Here is a 26,414-nt window from a genome sequence, read left to right on the forward strand (position 1 = left end):
ACAAATACAGACACACAGACACACATGCTCACACAGATACAAACACACAGACACACACAAATACATAGACACACAGACACACATGCTCACACATATATGATCAAACACACATAGACACACACACATACATGCTCACACTCACACCAGCATTTGTGGGTCTGACATCTGTGACTGAGAAGACAGATGACAAAAGGCCACGAGGAATCCAGAAATGTCATCAGATGAATTTGTATTTGATGAACCAACAGCACCACCCATATCCGAAGCCTCGAGGGCACAGGTGTGAGTGCGTGTCACTTCTTCACTCCGTGGAGTGGCCCTACAGTGAGGAACGGGGCGGGCTACGTGCCCCACCCTGGGAACTGCTGGCGAGACAGTCTCACAGCTCCTTATCTTGCTCCATCACCACATTACAATGTATGGAATTTGCTCTGCATGTCGGTCCCCAGCAGACATGAGCTTCTCCAGGACTCCGGTCTTGTCCACCTCTGCGCCCCCAGAACCGAGCACAGCTCATTGGACACACAAGTAGTAGAGTGCAGTGGTCAGCCGGCTTTGGAGCCTTGCCCGTTACTGGTCCACGCCTCAGGGCCATGTGTGAATTGTGGGTACCAGCAGAACCCACCTCGGAGGGCGTTTGGGGCCCAGCTGACTCGGGGTAGACCCTGGCTGGTTACTGATCCAGGCCCCAGAGCTGTGTGTGAATCAGGAGTACCGGCAGAACCCACCTCAGAGGGTGCGTGGAGCCGGGACAAGAGGCTGCAGGGTGAGTGGGACCTGGAAGGGCGACTGAGGCTGCAGGGCGCGTGGGGCCTGGATGGGAGGCTGAGGCTGCAGGGCGCGTGGGGCCTGGACGGGAGGCTGAGGCTGCAGGGCGCGTGGGGCCTGGACGGGAGGCTGTGTGCAGAAGCGCACCTAGCATGTTGCAGGTGCTCAGTCATCAGAGAAGCTGCCATCACCGTCACCCATCTCACCGTCATCAAATGGCACCACACTCCCTGAGCCTGGCGCCCCCATCTGTCCTGCGGGGCTCATAGGCGTTGAGAAGGACAGTGAGACCACAAACCAGCAGGGAAGAGACGGGCCACACCCCAACTCTGGGGGCGCGTGGGCCCTGCAGCCACGCACCGTCCCTGCTCCACCACTTGCTGCTATGTGGTCCCGAGCAGGAAGCTTCCACCTCCTCATCTGCCAGATGGGGAGAAGTACCACTGCCGCAGGCTGCCGTGGGGAGCGGCCATGTCTGCCGTGTGCACAGCTGGTGGACAGTGTCAGGCTCCCAGCAGGCCCCACGACCGGGGGCCGCTGACACAACCATCCCTGCTGACAGAGCACGAAGCTCGGTCACAGGAGCTGTGAGGCCGTCTCCTGCGGCCTGGAGGGAGAGCGGGACAGTCGAGGTGGGAAACCAGCCCCCACCCCATGACCCCAAACCACCGCACGTCCCCCCTGTGCCTCCTCGGAGTACCAGGGCAGAGCTGCACAGGTGGGACCTGGAATCTCATCTCCTTCCTGCTGGGAGAGACACAGGCTCCAGTGCCACCACCTCGAGGCCCAGCTGGGCAGGAGGCACAGAGGGCATGAGGGAAGCCCTGGCAGCTGGTGTGAACCCGGCTTCTCCTCCTGGCCCCACCATGGGCCTCCTGGCAATGGCGCTCCAGAGGAGCAGAAGACAACATAGGGGTGAGAAGAGCCCAGGGCTGAGAGTCGGGGGCCTGGGTTTGAGCCCCAGCTCCGCCCCTCCCCAGCTCTGTCCCCACCTGTGACCCGCGGGCAGGACTGATGCCCGGGGGCGATGAGCATGGGCAGACAGTGCCTGTTGCACGGGAGGCTCAGAGCCACGTTCCCCGCCCTGACTCCTCTCTCCTTGTCGCCTGCTTGTGGAGGCCCCCTTAGGATTTCTCCACACAAATCCATCTTCCCCAAATGCCTGCAGTGTGGGTACTAAAGCAGAACCCATCTCAAGACTCTCCTCTTGAGCTGGAATCATTCCTTACAGCCTTTCGAACATAATGAATTGACAGGAATTCTAAACCGATTCCAACCAAAGGACACGCTGATAAAGTTAAATCTATTTCACTACAAATTACATGTCAGAAGTTGATTAAAAAGCTACCTCTTTATCCAGCCCCACAGCTTGGGGCTGAGACAACCTTGGGGCTCTGTCCTTGGGCGGGCTGGCAGAGCCCGCTGGAACCCTCTGTGACATGCTGTGGTGCCAACAGGCAGACCCCCTGGAGGCCCGCTCGCCGGGCAGGGCCAGCAGCCCGTCCTAGGCCCCTGGCAGCTTGGGGTGCGGGCCCAGCAGAGAGCTTCCCTACATGGCTGACGCCAGCCGCCAGCTCTCGGGGCAGGGGCCCTCTGGGTCATGACAGAAAAGCACACCTGTTTCAAGGTCCGTGAAGTGCAGGGCAAAGTCGAAGCCACCGCTGAGGATGCGCTGGCCACACGGAGACCAGCGGGCGGCCCGCACCGCCTCAGTGTGCAGGGTGTAGGTCTGCAGGCAGTGCCCCGAGTCCACAGCGTCCCATACCTACGAGGCAAACACAGAGACAGCCCCATATCACAGAGGGCCCGATCCCTGGGCTCAGCACAGCCCCGCCCAGGGAACAGCCTCAAGGTGGAGATAGGTTTCCATTATCTGACAATCAAAGCCATATCTAGAGGCTAAACTTTTCCTCATAGAAATGTAAGGGTGTGGGCTGGCCAGCCGAGGGGACCTTGTCCCTAAAATCTTTCTGGGGTGCAGGAGAAACAGCATGTCCTGGGTCCTGGCACTCACCTACCCGCCCCTGCGTCCGCACCCTGCCTGCTCACCCCCAGGGAGCCTGCTGTCAACATCTATGGTCCTATCTCATCTCTCTTCAGCCCCCACACTGTCCTCGGAGAAGGCATTTTGAGCCCTGTGTGGACATCACCCAGGGCCAGGCCTATCCACAGGTCTGCCTTAGGCCTGCCGCCCCGAGTTGACAGCAGAGAACAAACGTCTGCCCGGAACAAGCCATCTCCTTTCCTGGAGCAAAGGCCCTGTCCCTTGTTCCACCCCGGCTTCTTCTCACGGAGATGAGGCTCGTGGGAGAAAGCCCCATGCACACTCAGTGAACTTTGGAATGTGTTCTTAAGCCCTGAAAATAGAACTGTACACTAGGCCAGCCAGGACGACAGGAAACGGGAAGCAAGGGCCATGTGGGGGAGGGGGCTGCCTTCAGTCGTCACCAGCTCCCCCAGGACACTCTGCCGGACCACCACACAACTGGGGAAAAGGCCAGAGAGATGAGTCCGAGGCTGGTCCCGGGACGGGCACTCATAGTGCTCAGTGATGCTAGACCCCGGCCTGATGCCACTACATGAAGGAGAGACACTCTTGTCCACCCCCAGGCGGGTGGCTCAGGGGATTAACCTCGAGAAGGCAAAGAGCCTTCAAAGTGGATGGGAATTCACGGTAGGGAGGCCTAGGGCAGGGAGGCACGCTTGTCGCTGTAAGCTTTGTAGTGCTCTGGGCTTTTTAAGGCCACGCACAAACACAACTTTAATAGAAAAAGAAAGTAAATAGAATGAATGGACTAGATCTATAGGGTTAACATACTCAAACAGTAAAAATTAACACTAAGCACCTAAGACAAGCTGCATATATACACAGTATGACGCCACTTAAGTTTTAAACACACAGAACAAAACCCTCTCTCGTTTGTGGATGCGTGCATTTTGCAGTACGAGTATAAAACACATAAAACATGCAAGTAGGGACGTCCCTCCTGGGGACGGAGGGAGAGGGCAGGGCTGGGGGAAGAAGCTGCCAACGCTATGTTGCACTTCTTTTTTTTTTTTTTTAAGTGTGCATTAGGTGAAAGTTTACAGAGCAAATTAGTTTCCCATTCGATAGTTTGTACATAAAGCATTCCATGATGTTGCTTTCAAGCTACATGTATCTCTTTTAAAGCCAGAGAGAGAGGCAGAGAGGGGGTGAGAGAATGCTCTGAAGTGAATATGCCCAAATGTCCCCGTCTATTAAACCCATTCATTCATTCCTTTAACAAACATTTCCTGAGCAACTGCTATTAGCCAGGCATTGCTCATCAGTGAAGAAAACAAAATCCCCTGCCTTCACAGTTTATACTCCAGTGCGGGAGACAGACACAAAACAAAATGAATAAGCAGAATCTATAGTATATCACAGATTATACCTATAATATAGTATGGATTACACCTCAACATAAAGAAAACAAAAATCCTCACAACAGGACCAATAAGCAACATCATGATAAATGGAGAAAAGATTGAAGTTGTCAAGGATTTCATTTTACTTGGACCCACAATCAACGTTCATGGAAGCAGCAGTCAAGAAATCAAAGGATGCACTGCATTGAACCAATCTGCTGCAAAAGACCTATTTAAAGTATTAAAAAGCAAAGATGTCACCTTGAAGACTAAGGTGCACCTGACCCAAGCCATGGTGTTTTCAATCACCTTACATGAGTGTGAAAGCTACATGATGAATAAGTAAGACTAAAGAAGAATTCACGCCTTTGAATTGCGGTGTTGGTGAAGAACATTGAATATACCGTGGACTGCCAAAAGAACGAACAGGCAGGTCTGTCTTGGAAGAAGTACAACTAGAATGCTTCTTAGAGCACAGATGGTGAGACTAGGTCTCACATACTTTGGACATGTTATCGGGAGGGATCAGTCCCTGGAGAAGGACATCATGCTTGGTAAAGCAGAGGGTCAGCAAAAGAGAGGAAGACCCTCAATGAGATGGACTGACACAGTGGCTGCAACAATGGGCTCAGGCATAACAACTGTGAAGATGGCACAGGACTGGGTGGTGTTTTGTTCTGTTGTACATTGGGTCACTAGGGGTCGGAACCGACTCAACAGCACCTAACAACAACAACAACACAGTATATAAGAGTAGGGTTAAGAGTGACTTTACCTCAAGCAGTTGGCCTTTGTCCCTAGCCCCTGTGAAAAGACCCTTAGGTTGGCTGGGCTACACTGACCGCACCTGAGGACTTGTGCTAATGCGGAGTAACCCGTCTGGGAAGGAGCCCCCCCCGTAGCCAGTAATGAGTGCATGGAAGGCTGCTAAAAGCCAGGAACATGCAGACCCAACGAAGCTTCCTAAGGGACAGCGTCCTGGGGAGGGACGTGCTCTCCGTGCTGGGGTCCTTTCCAAACCTCCCCGAGTGCCTCTTCATGTTGCTTCTGAATTACTGTATCCTACCCTGTTACCTCTGAGTTGTATCCTTTACCCTAATAAACCACGTAACCATAAGTATAGTGTGAGTTCTGTGTGACATTGCAGTGAATTACCAAACTCAGGAGGGAACAGCTAGTGACTGAGACAATGGAGAAGCTGGACAGTAGAGGTACACTTTGCCTCCGCCTTCTAGGAGCCAGCTTTGTGTTGATTCTTATTTACGAAATTATTCGTTTAATAAGGTGGTGGTAAAGATTGAGATCCAAAACAGTAAGCAGGAGAGGGGGGCTGTAAAGCCAGGAGAAGGGGCTGACATGCTAGCCAGGGTGGCCAGGAGGTGACCTTTGAGGGAAGACCTGGAGGTGAGAGAGGGGCTTGTGCAAGGATGAGAGGAGCCTTCTGGGCAGCCCAGGAGCAGCACGGGGGCTACGGTGGCTGCAGAGGCGAATACGGTGGGGGAGAAGTAAGACACAAAGTCTGGACATATCAAGGAGCCAGGCCAGCCAGGGTCCTGCAGGTCCGAGAGAGGGGGAGAGCCGGGGAGCCAAGCTGAGCACGCAGGGGCAAGGGCAGACACAGGGAGACCAGTGAGGGGGCCCTAAACAGGTCAGGTAAGATGAGGTGACCAGGTGAGAGAGGCGATGGAGCCAGAGGGATTGGTCCATTGGAAGGTGGCACCAATGAGACTTCTGGTGGATCAGCAGTGCGGTATGTGGGCAAGAGTAAAATCCAGGGCAGCCCCCAAGTTTCTGGCCTGAATACCGAGAGGGACGGAGCTGCAATTAGCTGGGTTGGGTCAGACTACAAGAAAGCAAGTCTGAGGGTAGGAAGACAGGCAGCTCAGCATTGAAGGGCCCACCTGAAATGCCTATTAGAGCAGCAGCTGGGATGTGAGTGTGAGGCTCAGAAGACAGGAAGTCATTATCACAGAGACGGTGTGTAAGGCGTGAGGTGGAGGGGCTCCCTGGGGGAGTGAGTGTGGACAGAGCAGAGAAGGGGCCTGAGCCCAAGGTCTCCATGCTCAGAGGTGGTAGTGAGGGAAAGGGATGATAAGGAGAACTCAGAAAAGGATTCTGAGAAGAAGAGGCCAGCAAGGGGGAAGGAAACACAGAACAGGGATGTCCTGGAAGCCAGGAGCAGACAGCACTCCAAGGAGATGCGACTGGTCAACTGTGAGAACTGGGAGCGTCTCCGGGTTTATCACTCCGGGTGATGGCGACATGGGTGTCTGAGATGTTACTTACTATACTTTGAGTGTGTTGAAAATAGTTGATAATTTAAAAATTAAAATGTTAAATTAATAAAGAGAGGAGGAGGAGAAAAAGAAGAGAGCGGGAGGGGAGAGAAGAAGAGATGGAAAGAAAAGAAGGAAGGAAGGGGGGATGGGCGAGGAAGGGAAAGGAAGAGGGAGGGGGAGGGGAGGAAGACGACGAGGAGGGTGGTCATAGTAGGAAAGAAAGAAAGGACTAGAAATCCGTGGTACCACGGCCAAAAGCAGAAAACTGGTAAGGCTGAATCAGCCACGGGAACCTGTTTGTTTAAGGAAACCCATCAAATCTGTAAACGGCCTGAGAAATGGAAATGGGAACAACCAGAAGGGAAATAATGAGAATGTTGACACACTGTGAAAAATGTAACTGAACAATATGTATAGAAATTGTTAAAAGGGAACCTAATTTGCCGTGTAAACTTTCACCAAAAACACAATAAAATATTATTAAAAAAGAAAAGTACACAGCCCAGGAGCTCGCCCCTGAGGAGAGGAAGCGCAGGCTGGGCCCCACTGGTGGAGGCCTGGACAGCGCTGGCTGTCAGTGCAGACCAGGCAAGCTCCTCCCGGAGCCACCCCATGAAGGAGAGGAGGATCCTTGCTAAGTGCTCACCCTAACTGACCGGAATGCTCACTACACCTTCTTTAAATTAAGTAATTAGTGCTCCCACTCCTGCCTTCATGGAATTAAGGCGTTAAGTCTTCTGTCAAATTTTCTAAGATGACTTGCTGTATTAACTAGAGACATTCTATGTGTCCCATAAAAAGTCACAGGTTTGGAAAGGGCGTGACAAATAAAATGCAGCTCAGTTGCTTGTTGCATGAGAACCACAGCTTCCCTGTCCTGGTTACTGAGACACAGCCCCACCTGGGAACTCCCCAGTGTCTCCTCAGACTGGGAACATGACCAAGGGCTTGACCCACAGGTAGTGTTCTGCCTGCCTGCCTTTTGGTTTTGATTATAGAAGAAGCACAATCTCCTTGTAAAATATTCAAACTATACAGAAGTGCTAAAAATGAAATCCCATAGGAATCACTACAGAACTGTTTCTCTGATTACAATGGAAATAAGTGTGCTTGGTAAATTTGTCAAACAGAAAACCACAAAGAAGAAAATAAGAGTCATCCATAATCCCACCATCTGGAGATAGTGGCTGTCAAACTTCTGGGTGAAACTTTGCCTCCAATTTGCCCCCACCCCCCACCCCGCGCTAGCTCCTGCCTCAGGGACCGTCCTAGCTCAGCTCTGGCACCCGGCCTCCCCTCCACCTCTTGGCAGCCCCTCCTTGCCCACGAAGTACATCTTGAGCCCCTTCTCATACTTACACAGCTCAGCACAGATCTGTGCAGCCAGGGCCCAACCCTTCACCAAAGGGATGGCATCTGGGACAAGGGACTGAGAGCCTATTGCCTGGAAAAAGCTCTGGGAATCCTTCATGGTGTGTGCATCCAAGGACTGGAATTGCATCAATCTACAGACCAATCTGGAGAAGCATCTTAACAATATTGAGTCTTCTCAACCAAGAACAGAAAATCACTATTAGGTCTTTTTTAGTTTCTCTAAGCAATGGTTTGTGGTTTTTAAGTATGAAGCTCTTGGAAATTTTTTGTCAAATTTATCCCTAATTATTTCATATTTGATGCTATTGTAAATGGAATTTCTTAATTTTAATTTCAGATTATTCATTTCTAGTATGTAGAAATACAAATCATTTTTGTATATTGACTTTGAATTCTGTAATTTGCTAAACTCATTTATTTTCTAGAGTCTGTAGAATTTTCTGCGTAGACAATCATGTCATTTGCAAATAGGCAGTTTTACTTTCTCCTCGGGAGAAAGATGTGGCACTCTCCCCTGTAAGATTTACGGCCTTGGAAACCCTGTGGGGCAGTTCTACCCTTTCCTATAGGGTTGTTATGAGTCAGAACTGACTCAATACCAATGGGTTTCCTATCTCGAGGCCTTTTGTTTCTTTTTCTCACGTTACTGCACGGCTAGAACAACGTGGGAGATCACATGATAGAATTTTCCAAGACCAATGACTTATTCACTGGAAATATCTTTTTTCAACAATATAAACAGTGACGATACATGTGGACCTCACCAGGTGGAATACACAGAAATCAAATCAACTGCATCTATGGAAAGAGAGGATGGAGAAGCTCAATATCATCAGTCAGAACAAGGCCAGGGGCCAACTGCTGAAGAGACCATTAGTAACTCATATGCAAGTTCAAGTGGAAGCTGAAGAAAATTAAAACAAGTCCAAGAGAGCCAAAGTACGGCCATGAGTATATCCCACCTGAATTTAGAGACCATCTCAAGAATAGATTCGTTGCATTGAACACTAATAACTGAAGACCAGATAAGTTGTGGAATGACATCAAGGACATTATACATGAAGAAAGCAAAAGATCATTAAAAAAAAAAAAAAAAAAAGACCAAAATGGATGTCAGAAGAGACTCTGAAACTTGCTCTGAACATAGAACAGCTAAAACGAATGGAAGAAATGATGAAGTAAAAGAGCTGAACAGAAGTCAAAGGGTGGCTCGAGAAGACAAAGTAAAGTATTATAATGAAATGTACAAAGACCTGGAGTTAGAAAACCAAAAGGGAAGAATGCACCATTTCTCAGGCTGAAAGAACTGAAAAAAAAAATTCAAGCCTCGAGCTGCAATACTGAAGTATTCTATGGGCAAGATATTGAATGGTGCAGGAAGCATCAAAAGAAGATGGAAGGAATATACAGAGTCACTGTACCAAAAAGAATTGGTCAACATTCAACCATTTTAGGAGGAAGCATATGATCAATAGTCGATGGTACTGAAGGAAAAAGTCCAAGCTGCACTAAAGGCATTGGCAAAAAACAAGGCTCCAGGAATTGACAGAATATCAACAGAGATGTTTCAACAAACAAATGCAATGCTGGAAGCACTCACTCATCTAGGCCAGGAAATTTGGAAGATAGCTACCTGGTCAACCAACTGGAAGAGATCCATACACAGGGACGGATTACTCAAAAAGCAAGGTACGCACAGGCTTACTTGTGCTTACTTGCTAATCTGTAGTGCATAATTTCACCTGTTTTTTCACCACATCAAATGTAGAAAAAAACAGATGAAATTGTGCACTACAGATTAGTAAGTAAGCACAAGTAAACCCGTGCATACCTTGCTTACTGGTTAACCCGCCCCTGTCTATAGACATGCCTATTCCGAAGAAAGGTGATCTAATGGGATGCGGAAATTATCGAACAATATCATATGCAAGTAAAATTATACTGAAGATAATTCAAAAACTGTTGCAGCAGTACATCAAAAGGGAACTGCCAGAAATTCAAGCTGGCTTCAGAAGAGGATGTGGAACGAGGAATATCATTGCTGATGTCAGATAGATCTTGGCTGAAAGCAGAGAATACCAGAAAGACATTTACCCCACCCACTGCTGTCTAGTCGATTCCAACTCATAGTGACCCCATACGACAGAGTAGAACTGCCTCATAGGGTTTCCTAGGCTGTAAATCTTTATGGAAGCAGATTGCCACATCTTTCTCCAGTGGAGTAGCTGGTGGGTTTGAACCATTTACCTTTTGGTTAGCAGCCAAGTGCTTAACCACTGCGCAACCAGGACTCCAGAAAGACGTTTACCTGTGTTTTACTGACTATGCAAAGGCATTCGACTGTGTGGATCATAACATATTATAGATAACATTGTGAAGAATGGGAATTCCAAAACACTTAACTGTGCTCGTGTGGAACCTGTACATAGACCAAGAGGCAGTCGTTCAGGGATATTGCATGGTTTAAAATCACGAACGGTATGCCTCAGTGTTGTATTCTTTCACCATACTTATTCAATCTGTATGCTGAGCAAGGGTAATTCAAGAAGCTAGACTATATGACGAAGAATGCAGCATCAGGATTAGAGAAAGACTAGTTAACAACCTGCAATATGCAGATTACACAACCTTGCTTGCCAAAAATGAAGACAACTTGAAGCACTCACTTACTGATGAAGATTAAAGACTACAGCCTTCAGTATGGATTACACCTCAACATAAAGAAAACAAAACTACTCACAACTGAACCAATAAGCAATATGATGATAAACAGAGAAAATACTGACATTGTCAAGGATTTAATTTTACTTGCATCCACAATCAATGCCCATGGAAGCAGCAGTCAAGAAATCAAATGACATATTGCATTTGGCAAATCTGCTGCAAAAAGACCTCTTTAAAGTGTTAAAAAGCAAAGATGTCACCTTGAGGACTGAGGTATGTCTGACCCAAGCCATGGCATTTTCAATTGCCTCACATACATGTGAAAGCTGGACAATGAATAAGGAAGACCAAAGAAAAATTGATGCCTTTGAATTATGGTGTTGGAGAAGAATATTGAATATACCATGGACTGCCAGAAGAATGAACAAATCTGTCTTGGAAGAAGTACAGCCAGAATGCTCCTTAAGAGCGAGGATGGCGAGACTTCATCTTATGTATTTTGGGCACGTGATCAGGAGGGACCAGTTCCTGGAGAAGGATATCATGCTTGGTAGAGGGTCAGCGAAAAAGAGGACCCTCGAAGACACAGACTGACGCAGTGGCTGTAACAATGGGCTCAAACAGAGCAACGATTGTGAGGATGGCACAGGACCAGGCAGGTTTTCATTCTGTTATACATAGGGTCGCTATGAGTTGGAACCGACTTGATGGCACCTAACAACAATAGAATCTCCAGTACAATACGAAACAGGCATGGTGAGGCCTTATTCCTGATCTTAGGAGGAAGGCAATCAGTCTTTTGCACAGTTAAGTATCATTCTAGAGCAGGTTTTGTAGATGTCCCTACCAATTTGAGAAAGTTCTCTTCTATTTCTAGTTTACCGAGTTTTTATCAGGAATTCATTTTGAATTTTGTCAAATGCTTTTAATGTATCCATTGAGATAGTTTTTCTTTTTATAGTCCATTAATATGTTGAATTATATTGATTGATTTTCAAATGTTAAGTCAATCTTGCATCTGGAATAAATCCTACTTGGTCATGATATTACAAATACATATAGTTGGATTTGATTTGCTAAATTTTTATTAAGAATTTTTGCATCTGTGTTTATAAGGGATATTGCCCTGTTGCTTTCTTCTTTTATAATTTTTTTTTCTTGTTTTGATATCAGGGTAATGATTAGCCTCAAAGAAGAGTTTGTGTAGAATTCATATTATTGTTTCGTTACATGTTTGGTACAATGCATTGGTGAAGCCATTTGGACCTGGAGTTTTCCTTGTGGGAAAGTTTTTAACTACAAATTCAATTTGTTTAATAGATACAGAGCCTTTTGGGTTATCTATTTCTTCTTGAGTGAGCTTTTGTTGTTTGGGTCTTTCAGGGGATTTATCCATTTTATCTAAGTTGTAGAGTTCATTGGCACAAAGTTGATCATGATATTACCTTAATATTCTTTTCATATCTGTTGTTGTGGTTGTGTGCTGTCATGTCCATTTTGACTCATAGTGACCCTACAGGACAGAGCAGAACTGCCCGATAGGGTTTCTGCTTTACAGAGGCAGACTGCCACATCTTTCTCCCAAGGAGCAGCTGGTGGGTTTAAACAGAATCTGTAATAAATCACTTCTCTCATCCCTACAGTCATGCATCGCATAACATCCACATGGGCAACGTGTGACCACATATACATACATCCATGGTCCCATAAGGTTTGTTTTTTTTTTAAAGGAAAAGCAGCTCTCTTTTGTTTAGTATTTCCCCCAATGGTTTTAAAGACCCTAAACCTCCAGAGTGAATGAGCAACAGAGCTCCAGGGCACATCCCAATCCCTGTAGTGCCTCCTCCTCCTCCTCCTTCCCCTCCGCCTGGCTTCATTCACCCACCCAGCAGCCATTCACTCCCAGCACAGGGCAGCACCTGCCATAGCTCCTCCACTCCTGCTGTGGGTGCTGGCGGGGGTGCCAGCCAGGCTGGGGCACTCACGAGCTTCCAGCTCTGGGTGGCAGCGGCTGCACGTGATCAGGAAGCAGCCACACCAACAAGGCAGTGGCAGCCAGGGCTGCAACCACCAGCCACGCTCCTGGCACCCACACACCCGCTCCCTGCCTGGTCCCTGTGGCCACCTTTTCATATGCCCGGTGCACCCCCTACCCTGCACCCAGATACTCGCGAAGTCCCAATCCAGCTACCAGCACAGCCCCTGCCCAGCCCGCAGCCCACAGCTGCACACCAGGCAAGGCTAGCCTCCTGCACCCAGTGGATACAGCTCTCGGGCTTTGTCTAGCGAGCAGGCTGCGGTGGGGTCTGCCAGGTCCAGGCTGCTCCTGCTCCTTAGACAGGCAGAACAGCAGGCAGGGCTGGGCACATAACCCTGGTACTGCCTGTATATAATATGGTGTTTGCACAACATCCAAATCGCATAACGTCCTATTTCATAGAATGCATTGTGGACATTAAGTGACGCATGACTGTACTTATAACTTGTGTGTTTTCTCTTTTATTCTTGGTGAGTCTGGCTAAAAGTTTATCACTTTCATTGATCTCAAAGAACCAGTTTTTGGTTTCACTGATTTTTCTCTATTGTTTTTCTGTTTTCCATTTCAGTGGTTTCTGCTCTTGTCTTCATTATTTCCTTTTTCTTGCTTACTTTGGGTTTCATTTACTCTTCTTTTTCTGAAGATGGAAGCTGAGATCATTGATTTGAAAATTTCTTCCTTACCAATCTATCCATTTAGCACTATAAATTACCCTCTGCGCACTCTTGTAGCTTGTTGTTGTTGTGAGTTGCTGTTGTGTTGGCTCTGACTCGTGGTGGTCATACGTATAACACAACAAAACACCGTCTGGTCCTGCGCCATCTTCATAATCATTGGTATGTACGAACCCATTGTTGTGGCTATTGTGTCAATTCATCTCACTGAGGATTTCCCTTGTTTTCACTGACCCTCTATTTTACCAAACATGATGTCCTTTCAAGCGATTGGTCTTTTCCTGACAATGTATCCAAACTAAGTGAATCCACATCTCGCCATACTCACTTCTAGGGAGCATTCTGGTTGTATTTCTTCTAAAACAATTTGTTTGTTCTTTTAGCAGTGCACGGTATATTCAATATTCCTCCCCAACACCACAATTTGAATTTATCAATTCTTTTTCTGTCTTCCTTTTTCATTTCCAGCTTTCGCACGCATATGAGGCAATTTAAAATATCATGGCTTGGGTCAGGCATACCTTAATCATCACACCCTACAAACTTTCATATGTTGTGTTTTCATTTGCATTCCATTCAAAATATTTTCTAATTGCCTCGTCAGTTTCTTCTTTGATCCATGGGTTATTTAGAAGTCTATTGTTTAGTTTCCAAATATTTGGGAATTTTCCAGATATCTTTCTGTTATGGATGTTTAATTTAATCCCATTATGGTCAAAGAATATACTTTGAATGATTGAATCCTTTAAAATTTACTGAGATTTGTTTTATGGCCTAGAATATAGTCTATCTTGGTAAACATTCCACGTGAACTTGAAAGGAATGTGTATTCTGCTATTGTTACATGGAGTGTTCTATAAATGTCAATCAGGCCAAGTAGGGTGATAGTGTTGTTCAAGTCTTCTACATCTTCACTGATTTTCTGTCAACTTGATCTATCGATTATTGAGAAAACAGGGTTGAAATCTCCTACTGTAATTGTGGATTTGATTGTTTCTTCATTCAGTTCTACCAGTTTTTGCTTCATGTATTTTAAAGCTCTCTTATTTAGTACATAAATATTTATGCACCAAATGTTTACATACTGAATGTCACACACCTAATGTTATGTTCTCCTGATGAACTGACCCATTTATCATTATAAAATTACTCTCTCATCCTTGCTAATATTCTTTGCTCTGAAATCTGATATTAATATACTCATTCCAGCTTTTTTGTTTTATTACTATTAGCATGGTATTTCTTTTCCCATCCTTTTACATTTAACCTTTTTGTGTCTTTATATTTAAAGTGGGCCTGTTAATACGCATTGTATAATTGGGTCTTGCCTACTTATCCAACCTAATAATCTTTTCTTTATCCTTTAATTAAGGTGTTTAGATCATTTTCGTTTCATGTGATTATTGATACAGTTTGGGTTTAAATCTTGCTATTTGCTTTCAATTTATTCCATCTGTTCTTTGCTCCCTCCTTCCTGTTTTTCTGCCTTCTTTTGGATTAATTGAGTATCCTGTTATTTCATTTTATCTCCCTGCCTTAGGCTGGGTTCTCTAGAGTAGCAAAACCAGCAAAGCATGTATATATAAATATATCAATAGAGAGAGATTTATTTCAAGGAAATGGCTCACACAGTTGTGGAGACTGGCAAGTCCCAAATTCACGAATCAGGCCTCAGGCTGCAGGCTTCTCCTGGCTCACGTGTTTGCAGGGGCTGACTAACCCAAAATTAGTAGATCAGGTGGCAGGCTGCTGGCTCACGTCCCAAGAACCAGAGGTCAGATGATGACAAGTCAAATGCAAGATCGAGAGAGAGAGAACTGTGCTAGAACATCCATATATATTGGATGCAGGCTGCGCCCTCAAGGAAACTCCCCATACATCAGATCACAAAACGGAGGATAATTACATAATACTGAGAATCATGGCCTAGCCAAATTGACACATAACATTAACCATCACACTCCCATTGCTAGATTATTAAGCATAAATCTTTGTTTTGTTTTATTATTGGTTGCTTTAAGGTTTATAGCCTACATCTTTAACTTTCCACAGTCTACCGTCAAGTAATGTTATGCCACTTCCGTTAGAAGAATGTTACAACAATATACTAACATTGCTCCCATCCAAGCCGTTGTGGTATTGTTATCATACATTTGACACATATTTATCTTATAAACTCCACATTATGTTGCTATTATTTTTACTACTTTAAGCAGTAGTTATCTTTTATAGTGATATTTAAAATAAGGAAAACAAAGTTCTTTTACATTTACCCACATGTCTTAAGCTGGGTTCTCCAAAGATTGATGAATCCCAAGAGTGGCAGGCAAGGTCACTGGCAAGCTGCTAGCTCAGGTCCCAAGAACAGGAGGTCAGACAAACAGGAGCCAGCTGCAGGATCCAGCGTAAGCAAAGAGTCCCCAAGCCCTGCCAGAATGTCAGCTTATATTCGATGCAGGCCACACACCCAAGGGAACTCCCTTTCTACTGATTGGCTGCTCACAACAGATCCCATCATGGGGGTGATCACATATCAAATCTCAACAGAGAGGTGACCACAATATTATACGACTGCCAAAACACTGAGAATCATGGCCTAACCAAGTTGACGCACAGTCTTAACCATCACACCACATACTTACTATTTCTGGTGCTCTTCAGATTCATATCGCCATCTGGCATTTTTCTTCTGCTTCAAGGACTACCTTTAACACTTCTTGTAGTGTAGGTCCACTGGTGATGAATTACTTCAGCTTTTAAATATCTGAAAAAGTCTTTATTTTGCCTTCCTTTTAAAATATATTTCACTAGGTGTAAAATTTTAGGTTGACAGTGTTTTCTTTCAGCACTTTAAGTAGGTCTTCTAGCACTATTGCCAATAAGATGTCTGCTGTCATTCTTACCTTTGTTCCTCCGTATGGAATGTGTCTCCCCCTCACCGCAGCTGCTTTTAAGATTTTTTAAAATTGGTCATAAACAATGTCATGTGATGTGTCTTTAAGTACTTTTTTCTTTATGTTTCTTGTGCTTGGGGTTCATTGAAGTTCTTGGATCTGTGGGTTTATGAGCTTCATCAAATTTAGAAAACTTTCAGGCATTATTTCTTTAAATAATTTTTCTGCTCTTCCCTCCTTTGAGGACTCCAATTTTATACATATTAAGTAAACCTGAAATTGTCCAACAGCACTGATGTTCTGTTCATGTTTTTACCAAAAGCTTTTTTCTCTCTGTATTTCATTTTGAATAGTTTCTATAGCTATGTCTTCATGTTTGCTAACCTTTTCTTTTATGGCGTATAATCTGCTGTTAATCCTAGCTAGTATATTTTTTCCCTCAGACTTTTTTTTTTTCCATCTCTAGAAGTTCAATTTGATTCTTTTTAATCTCTTCCATGTCTCTCTTTAACATGCTCATATTTTTCTCTTATCTTTTTGAACATACGGAATATATTTACAATAGTTGGTTTAATGTTTTTGTTTACTAATTCTATCATCTGTGCCGTTTCTGGGTCTGTTTCTATTGACTGATCTTTCTTCTTATCATAGTTCATATTTTCCTACTTCTTTGTATGCCTTGTAATCTTCGTTTGGATGCCAGAAATAGTGAATTTTACTTTATTGGCTAATTTATATTTTCGTATTCCTATAAATACTCTTGAGGTTTTTTATGGGACACAATTACATTACTTGGAAACAGTTTGCTCCTTTTCAGGATAGTTTCTTAGAAGGAGGAGAGCAGCATTTAGTTTCAGGCTACTTTTACCCCACTACTGAGGCAATTCCCTTCTGAGAACTCTACCAAATACCCTACGAATTATGAGGATTTTACACTCTGGTTTCTAGAAACATGAGCTGTTCTGGCCCTGTGCTCTAGGGATTGTTCACCCTGATCCATCTGGGTGGTTCCTTCCCAACCTTGGGGAGTTTCCTTATATGCATGTTCTGGTAAGTACTCCACTGAATACTTGGAGGAAATTTCCTGCACATCTCTGGAGCTCTCTCTCTGTGAAACTCTTTGTTCTCTGGTTCTCTGTCCTGAGAACTCTAGCTGCCTTGGCCTCCCCAGGTACCAACTCTGTCTCCTCAACTCAGGGAGATCATTAGGCTCCATCTGGGTTTTTCCTCCCTGCACTGCAGTCTGGAAACTCTCACTAGGCAGTACAATTATAGGGCTCACTTCATTTTGTTTGCCCTCTCTCAGGAATCACTGTCCCATGCTGTCTGGTGTTCAATATCTGAAAGCCACTGTTGTGTATATTTTATCTGATTTTTCAGTTGTTTAAGGTTGGAGCATAAATCTAGTCCTTATTACTCCATCTTGGACAAAAGCATAAGTCTCCACAAGTTATTCAGAAATGTGTGGTGTGATTTCCAAATGTTCACAGTTTTTCTTATTGCTCAAGATCTTATTTATTTAATTCCATTGTGATCAGAGAATATGCTCTTTATTACTTCAATCCTTTTAAATGTATTGAGGTTTGTTTTATGGCCTAGAATATGGCCTATCCTAGTGAAGTACTATTTGAATTTGAAAAGTATATGTATCTGCTCTAGATAGTAGATAAGAATTATCTTAGGTGAAGGGAAGGACAGTACTCACTACAGGGGAAGTCAGCACAACTGGACTAAACCAAAGCTAAGAAGTTTCCTGAATACAATCAAACACTTTACAGAGTAGCAGGGGTAGGGGTCTGGGAACCATGCTTTCAGGGGAAATCTAGGTCAATTGGCATAACAAAGCTTCTTAGGAAAATGTTCTGCATCCTACTTTGGTGAGTGGCATCTGGGGTCTTAAAAGCTTGCAAGTGGCCATCTAAGATGCATCAATTCATCCCAACCACCTGGAGTAAGGGAGAATGAAGAACACCAAAGACACAAGGAAAGTAGTAGCCCAAGAAACAGAAAGGGCCACATAAACCAGAGACTTCATCAGCCTGAGACCAGAAGAACTAGATGGTGCCCGGCTACCACCAATAACCTCCCTGACAGGAAGCACAACAGAGTGTCCCAGATGAAGCAGGAGAAAGGTGGGGTGCAGAACTCAAATTCTAGTAAGAAGACCAGACTTAATGGTCTGACTGAGACTGGAGGAACCCCAGAAAGCATGACCCCTGGATTCTCTATCAGCCCAGAAATAAAACAATTTCTGAAGCCAACTCTTCAGGCAGGGATTGGACTGGACTGTGGGACATAAAGTGATAGTCATGAGGAGTGTGCCTCTTAGCTCAAGTAGATACACGAGACTAAACGGGCAGCTTCTGCCCAGAGGTGAGATGGAAGGCAGAGAGGGTTAGGAGCTGGTTGAATGGACATGGGGAATCAGGGATGGAAAGGAGGAGTGTGCTGTTACAGTATGGGGAGAGGAATTAGAGTCACATAACAATGTATGTATAAATTTTTGTATAGGAAAAAATAATTTAAAAAAAGAGAAAAGTATATGTATCTGCAGTTGTTATGTATAGTGTTCTATAAATGTCAATTAACTTAAGGTAAATTGATAGTGTCATTCAGATCTTCTATCTTTACTGATCTGTCTAGTTCTATCAATTGCTTAGAGAAGAGTGTTAATTTTGTTAACTCCTAATTCTGTGAAAAAAAATTTATGTATTTCGAAGCTGTTATTAGATGCATACATATTCATGATTGTTATGTCTTCCTAATGAATTGATCATTATGAAATATCTCTCTTATCTTTGATAATATCTGTCTTGAGGTCTATCTTCTTGGTTAATGTTACAATACTGCCAGTCTTCTTATGCTTACCATTTTACTGTTTGGATGGTATCTATTCTATTTATTTTTAACCTATTTGTCTTTTTTATTAATGTGCACCTCTTGTAGACAGCATATAGTTTAGTCTTGCTTTTGTATCCATTCTGACAATCTCTTTTAGTCTGTTTACATATAATGTAATTATTGATATGGTCAGATATACATCTATCATTTTGCTATTTGCTCTCTATTATTCCCTCTCTTTTTTATTCCTCTGTTCCTCCTTTATTTTTATTATTCCTCTCTTCCTCCCTCCTCATAATTCATGCAGTCTTCTTTTGAATAACTTAATTATTTAGAATTCCATTTTAATTTATCTATTTTTTTAGCTATACTTCTGAACATTTTTTAATGTGGTTGCTCTAGGGATTACAATATACCCAAGAAACCAAACCCATTGCTGTTGAGTTGATTCCGACTCCTAGTGACCCTACAGGACAGAGTAGAACTGCCCCATAGGGTTTCCAAGGAGCGCCTGGTGGATTCGAACTGCCAACCTCTTGGTTAGCAGCCGTAGCTCTTAACCACCGCACCACAAGGGTTTCCTGGGATTACAATACACATCCTTAATATTTCACAGTCTTTTTTAGCTATTATTGTACCAATTCATATAAAATGTAAGAAGTGTGCAACTATAAATATCCTTTCACCAATGCTATCCTTTAATCTACAGTCATCATATATATTACATCTACATATGTTATAAACCCATAATGCAATATAATAATTTTGTTTTAAATAGTCATATGTATTTTTTATTTAAGAGGAAAACATATTCTTTTATATTTTCTCACATATTTATAATTTTCAGTGGTCTTCATTCATTCCTGAACATCTGAGTTCCTATCTGATATCATTTTCCTTCATCCTGAAGAACTTCTTTTAGCATTTCTGTAGTGCACATCTGCTGGCACTGAATTCTCAGTTTTTATTTATCTGAAAATGTCTTTTATTTCATCTGCATTCTTGAAGGATACAGAATCATGGGTTGACATGTTTTTATTTTTCTATCAGCACTTTAAAGATGCCATTCCATTGTCTTATGGTCCACATTATTTCTGATGAGAAGTCATATTTCCTACCATTATTCTCCTCCATGTGATATTCATTTTTCTCTGGTTGCTTTCAAGATTTTCCTTTATCTTTGGTTTACAGCAATTTGACTATGATATGGCTAGGTTTAATTTTCTTTGTATTTATCCTGCTTGGGATTTGCAGAGTTTTTTTGATCTGTAAGTGTATATATTTCACCTAATTTGGGAAGTTTTCGGTCATTATTACTTCAAATATTTTTTATTCTCCTCCATTCTCTCTCTCCTTTCCTTCTGGGACTCCAATTACACATATATTAGATCTTTTGATATTGCCACACAGGACCCTGGTACCTGTTCTTTTCTTCCCATTCTTTTTTTCTCTGTTTTCGGGTTGAATAATTTCTATTGATCTATCTCTAAATTCACTGGCTTTTTCTTCTGTCATTTCAATTCTGCTACGGAATCCAAATGGTGAACTCTTTATTTCAAATACTGCATTTTTCAGTTCAAGAATTTCCATTTGTTTTTCTTTATAGTTTCTATTTCTCTGTTGTGATTTCCTATCTTTTCATTCATTGTGAGTATATTTTCCTTTGTGTGCTTAAGTATGTTTACAACTACTTTGGCTATTTCATTTTACTTCATTATTTCTTTTTTTTAGGTGATTTTTTTATTGTACTTTAAATGAAGGTTTACAAACTAGCTTCCCATTAAACAGTTAGTACACATACTGTTTTACGAAATTGGTTACAACCCTACGACATGTCAACCCTCTCTCTTCTTGACCTTGGGTTCCCTATTACCAGCTTTCCTGTCCACTCCTGACTTCTAGTCCTTGCCCCTAGGCTGGTGTGCCCCTTTAGTCTCATTTTGTTTTATGGGCCTGTCTAATCCTTGCTGAAGGGTGAACCTCAGGAGTGACTTCATTACTGAGCTAAAAGGGTGTCTGGGGGCCATACTCTCAGAGTTTCTTCAGTCTCTCTGCCAGGCCAGTAAGTCTAGTCTTTTTTTGTGAGTTAGCATTATGTTCTACTTCTTCTCCAGCTCTGTCCAGGACCCTCCATTGTGACTTCTGTCAGAGCAGTCAGTGGTGGTAGCCAAGCACCATCCAGTTGTACTGGACTCAGTCCAGTGGAGGCTGTGGCAGTTGTGGTCCACCGGTCCTTTGGACCACTTCTTTCCCCTTGTCCTTAGTTTTCTTCCTTCTCCCTTGCTCCCAAAGGGGTGAGACCAGTGGAGTATCTTAGATGGCTGCTCACAGGCTTTTAACATCCCAGATGCTACTCACCAAAGTAGAATGTAGAACATTTTCTTTACAAACTATGTTATGCCAACTGAGCTAGATGTTCCCCAAGACCATGGTCCCCACAGCCCCCAGCCCAGCAATTTGGTCCCTCAGGGAGTTTGGACGTGTCCATGGAGCCTCCCTGACGCCACCCTGTATAAGCTGTGCTGGTCTCCCCAGCATTGTGCACTATCCCACCCTTCACCAAAGTCACCACTTATCGATTGTCTATTTTGTCTACTTTGGTTATTTTAAAATACTTGTCTGCTAATTCCAACAACTGGATCATCTTGGGGACAAACTCAATTGATTGTCTTTCTCTTGAAAATGGGTTCCCTTTTCTTGTTTCTTCCTATATCTAGTAATTTTGGGTGGAATCCTGGACATTATGAAAAGTATATTGTATAAACTCTGGATTCTGTTATGTTCCTCCAAAGAATATTGATTTTTTTTTTTAAACAGGCAGTTAACTTAGCTATACTCAAACTTCAAACTCTGTCTTTCCTGTGGTAGACAACAGCAGAAATCTCTATTCAGTTCTTTTAACCTTAGCTGAGCTACTGAGAGTCTACTCCATGCATGGGTTCAGGAGTCACCCAGAGATTTGAGCAGAGTTTATACACACAATTTGTGGCTCTCTCTCTGACTCTCTCCTTTCTGAGATTTCCCATCTCTCCTTCCAGTTTGCTGGTATGTTTGCCCCAAATTCTGTCCTCTGGTACTTCAAGCCAGTAACACCACAGGTTTTCTATCCAACTTTCAGCTGTCCTGCTTAGTATAGACTGAAGTTTACCCTCAGGCAGAAAAACATTTTTTAAAAAACACTGTACACTTACCCAGTGCCACTTCCTTCTTCTAATCGTAGATTCCCTTCCAGCGTCTATTTTTTGTTTCTCTCCAATACCTTCAGATACTGTTGTTGTTCAGAGTTTATAGTTGTTAACTGTGGGAGGGATAGTTCAATAGAAACTACTCCTCCATTACTGGGACCCAAACCTGATATCCAATTTCAGTAACACTTTACTCCAGCTCCTCACCTTCACCCCCATGTCTGACATACACATACCTCATTACCCCAATACTTCAGTTAAAATCTTCCCTATACCCAGCCTTCTAGTGGGAATATTTAGGAGAGTGAGGGGATCAGAGTATTTATCCTGTGGGTCAGCTGCTTTGTCATGGAGATAACAAGGCCAGCAGAGATCTACAAACTGAACTCATTCCCTGCAGGCAGGAACTTAGAGCTAGAAATGATTGAGGAAATGCTATCTCCCACACTACCCTCACCACCACCCCCCACCACCCTGCACCCCTGCCAGTTTCACACAAACTTGTAGAGAGCCTGGGAAGACTGCAAACTTCCTAGCATACACAGTATAGGGATTTGAATCAATTCAACCCCCACTGATATCTGGGTTACAAAAGGCTCACATTTGTAGAAACAGAGCTAAAGCTGCATTTCCATTTTACACCATCCTTCTAATTCCCTCCTAAAATGTTTTCTATACCAAACGATGCAAGGTCCCTCAAAGTAAAGGTTGAGGAGAAACTCGATTAGAATCTGTAAGTACATGAACATCCATTATACAGAGAATTCCAAGAATTATTCTCTCTATGCAATAAGGTCAGAACAAAGGAAAGGAGTTTTAAATGTCAACAGAAGATGTAAAGGGCAAAGAATAATTTTCTTAGAGTAAAAAAGATTAAGAGCAGGACACATCAGAAGGAGAGCTGGGGGGTTGTGGAGGTCATCAGGTACACCCTCCCTGTAGAATGCAGATGAGCCCCGGGCAGCCTGTGGAGTCTCCCGGCAGGTGCTGGAGCCCATCCAATGGTGGGGAGTGCCATACTCTGAGGAGGAGCCAGAGGTCCTTTCGAAAGCTGGAATCATCACAGTCCTGGACATTATTCTGAGACAAATCTACCACCTCATTCCCCACCCCCAGGTAACAATAATCATATATTTAGCAATTACTATGCGCCAGCATTACCGCAACTCTGTGAGGCGGAGGTTATCCTTAACTCCATTTGACAGATAAGGAGACTGAAGCACAGAGAGGTTATCTGTCCCAGGTCACGCTGTGAGAGGTGGAGCAGGGAATCAAACCCAGGCAGTCTGGCTCCAGAGCCTGCGTGTTTAACCACCTCCCACCTGCAGTGTTCCTCACTGCCCAACCTACTGCTCCTAATCCTGTTCTCTGGAGTAATACAACCCAAGGCTGATCTAACCCCTCTTCCCACTGTTTCACGGAGATTCCCCAGCTCAATCATTGCCTCCTAATTTGGTTGTCCAAAGGACAGCAGTCTTCCTTTATGCCCTTTCTCTCTCACCTGTCAGCTCCATCTTCTCATCACCTCTGCTGCCTCCACTACCTCTAATCTGCACCACTGAAAATAACCTCCAAACTGCTGTGTCACCTTCCACACCTGCCCCACAGTCTACTGCCACACAGCGTGCCAGGGATCATCGAGGTGGACTGCATCACCTGGTGGACACCTCGTGATCTCTCTTGTGTTCACAAGAATAGTCTGAGACTCTCTAGCACTGTAGCAACCCTGGGCTGGTGCCTGCTGTTCTGGAAAATGGAGAGTGTGATGAAATTGCCAAGGTTCTAAAGGCCTGAGGCTCTAGCAATGCCACGCGCCTTTCCAAATCAAGAGACACTCCATCTTTGGCCTCAATAGACACAGATCCTATGAGCATAATAACTCATAAAAGGAAATAACTTGGCTTTGGTGAATGAGTGCTAGCTTCTGGTGAGCACGGCTGTCTTTTGTCCTGCGATGCCATGGGTTCTAGTGCCTGCCCCATGTCCGTTCACCTTTCTTCTAATATAAGCATCCCAACTTTCCTTGGGGAACCATCCCTCCCCAACTTGGTCATTGTGGTACCTGAGGCACTGACACCAGCTTCTACAAAGGACACATAACCCAGGCCTGGCCAATGGGAGCCAGTGAGGCCAAGTCCAGGGCTTCAGGGGGCGGTAAAGGGGAAGAGGCGTTCCCATTAAAGGAGAAGCTACGGTGGTAACACGTACCCGAGACCACCGCATGCCACAAGGAAGCAGCCAAGAGACGGAAACGTGAGAACAAGTCTGAGAACACCCTGAGCCTGAGTGCTGCCATGTCTGAAGCTGCAGAACCCTTGGCCTTGTCACTGTTTTTGAGCCAACAGATTCACTTTTTTGCTTAAGTCACTATGCACTGAGTGCTGTCACTTACAAACAAGAGCTCTAACACAAATTCATTCTAGAATTTTGCCAATAGTTAACATAAACTTATTGATAGTTGGTTTCTAAAACCAACTTTTTGAAAACAGGTTTAATATTTACCCATCTTGAGTCTTCGGAGAACAAACAAATCTGTCTTGGAAGAAGTACAGCCAGCGTGCTCCTTAGAAGTGAGGACGGCAAGACTTCATCTTACGTACTTCGGAATTATCAGGAGGAACCAGTCCCTGAAGAAGGACATCATGCTTGGTAAAGCAGAGGGTCAGTGAAAAAGAGGAAGACCCTCAACGAGATGGATTGACACAGTGGATGCAATGATGGGCTCCAGCATAACAATGATTGTCAGGATGGCGCAGGACCAGGAAAGGTTTTGTTCTCTTATACATTGGGTCGCTATGAGTAGGAACCAACTCGACGGCACCTAACAACAACAACAGTCTTCTAAGCCCTCTCCTCCCAGTCCCCGTAATCACTAAGCATGGGCACAGTCTATCTGCACAGTTGGAATTCCTCCAAGTCTGACAGTGGGGCACGTTTCCCACAGCTAGCTCCTCTTTGATGCCAGCCACCCCTGGTGGGGGCTGAAGCACTGTGAAAGGCCTTTCCAGGTTGGATGTCACATCTGTCCTGGAGCTGCAGGCCTCGCTCTACTTGGTGTGCTTACTCTGAACACAGATAACTGAAAGTGGCTTTGACCCTGACCCCTACCCTTTTCTCCCTCCTTCAAAACTTGCAGGGGAAAAGGAGAGGGTCTGACCGCATTAGAACGAGTAGTGGTAAGATTCACCTTGACTTCTGGTCTCACTTTCCACAGCACTTTTCCAGACTACAGACATCACTTCATCCTCACAGACTCACTCGTGAGGGCAACAGGGAAGTTATCCCCATTTTACAGATGTGGAAACTGAGGCCTGGAAAGATGGGGTGACCCTCGTTTACTCACTGGATTTATTCAACAGATATTTATTCAGAGTCCACTCAGTGCCAAGAACTTGACTCAGTGCTGGAATCACTGGGGAAGAAAGAGCTCACAAGAGTCTAGTGTAAGAGAAAGAAATTCAGCAAACACACACACAGCTATTACAGCTTGGGATGAGCACTGTGAAAGGAGAGCCCTGGGCTCTGAGAGGTAATCATAGCAGGTGAGGCTTATTTCCGTCAGGGTGATGGGCCTCTCCGGAGTAGAGAGAGCCGAGGCCTCCAGGCAGAGGGGGAAGCCAGCATGGTGCGGCATTTGAAGGCCAGTGCCAAGGGCCCCTACTCCTCCCTCTGGTCTCAGCGAGATGCTCTTTCCTCTAGGAAGCCCTCCTGACTTCCCCAGGTGGGTGAAGGCCCCGGTGGACGTTCCTATAGCAATCCATGCAGTCTCTCAGTGGAGCCAGGTGTACCTCGTGGGAAGGGTCTGCTTGCATCTGTCCCCTCCCTGGAAGTGCCTGGCCCCATGAAGTCAGCTCTCAGGGCCATGCAGCCAGGTGGACCGCTCTGTTTGTCCATTATCAGGCATTACTCCTTCCCCACTGATTTTATTCACAATGCTTTCCTCTTGCGGAAGAAATGCCTGCCACTTCATAAGAACCCTCATCACCCCCACACGGCTATCACCAACTTAGACTCCCACAAGCTCCCGGTTGCCAGGTGTTCCTACAGGTCGTGAAATCTGCACTGCACCTCTCTGAGGTGGGTGTAATGGGACCGTTTTACAGATGGGGAGACTCAGGCTCCAGGCATGAAGGGAGTTGCACGAGGTTATACAATGAGCCATGGGGTGGAGCCAGGACTCAGAGCCAAAGGCCACCGCATCTCTCCTGGGGTGCTTCTCACCTGGTGCCACGGGCCAGCAGCCAGGGCAATGGCAAGGAGCCAAAAAGGAAGCCAAGGTGACAGTGGATTGAATCCCAGGACTCCAA

The 26,414-nt window shown here is 44.7% G+C and overlaps 1 protein-coding gene across 1 annotated transcript in view; it reads right to left on the minus strand.

Annotated features, from left to right (window-relative positions):
• The window catches only part of WDR25 (WD repeat domain 25), a 162,620-nt gene that overhangs the window by 56,381 nt on the left and 79,825 nt on the right, over nucleotides 1-26,414 (minus strand). Inside the window, exon 3 of the mRNA XM_004376723.2 lies at nucleotides 2,386-2,533. Coding sequence (XP_004376780.1) covers nucleotides 2,386-2,533 — 148 coding nt within the window. The remainder of the gene's footprint in view (nucleotides 1-2,385; nucleotides 2,534-26,414) is intronic.

Source organism: Trichechus manatus, unplaced genomic scaffold (assembly GCF_000243295.1).
Source record: "Trichechus manatus latirostris isolate Lorelei unplaced genomic scaffold, TriManLat1.0 scaffold00045, whole genome shotgun sequence".
NCBI classification, from domain to species: Eukaryota; Metazoa; Chordata; class Mammalia; order Sirenia; family Trichechidae; genus Trichechus; species Trichechus manatus.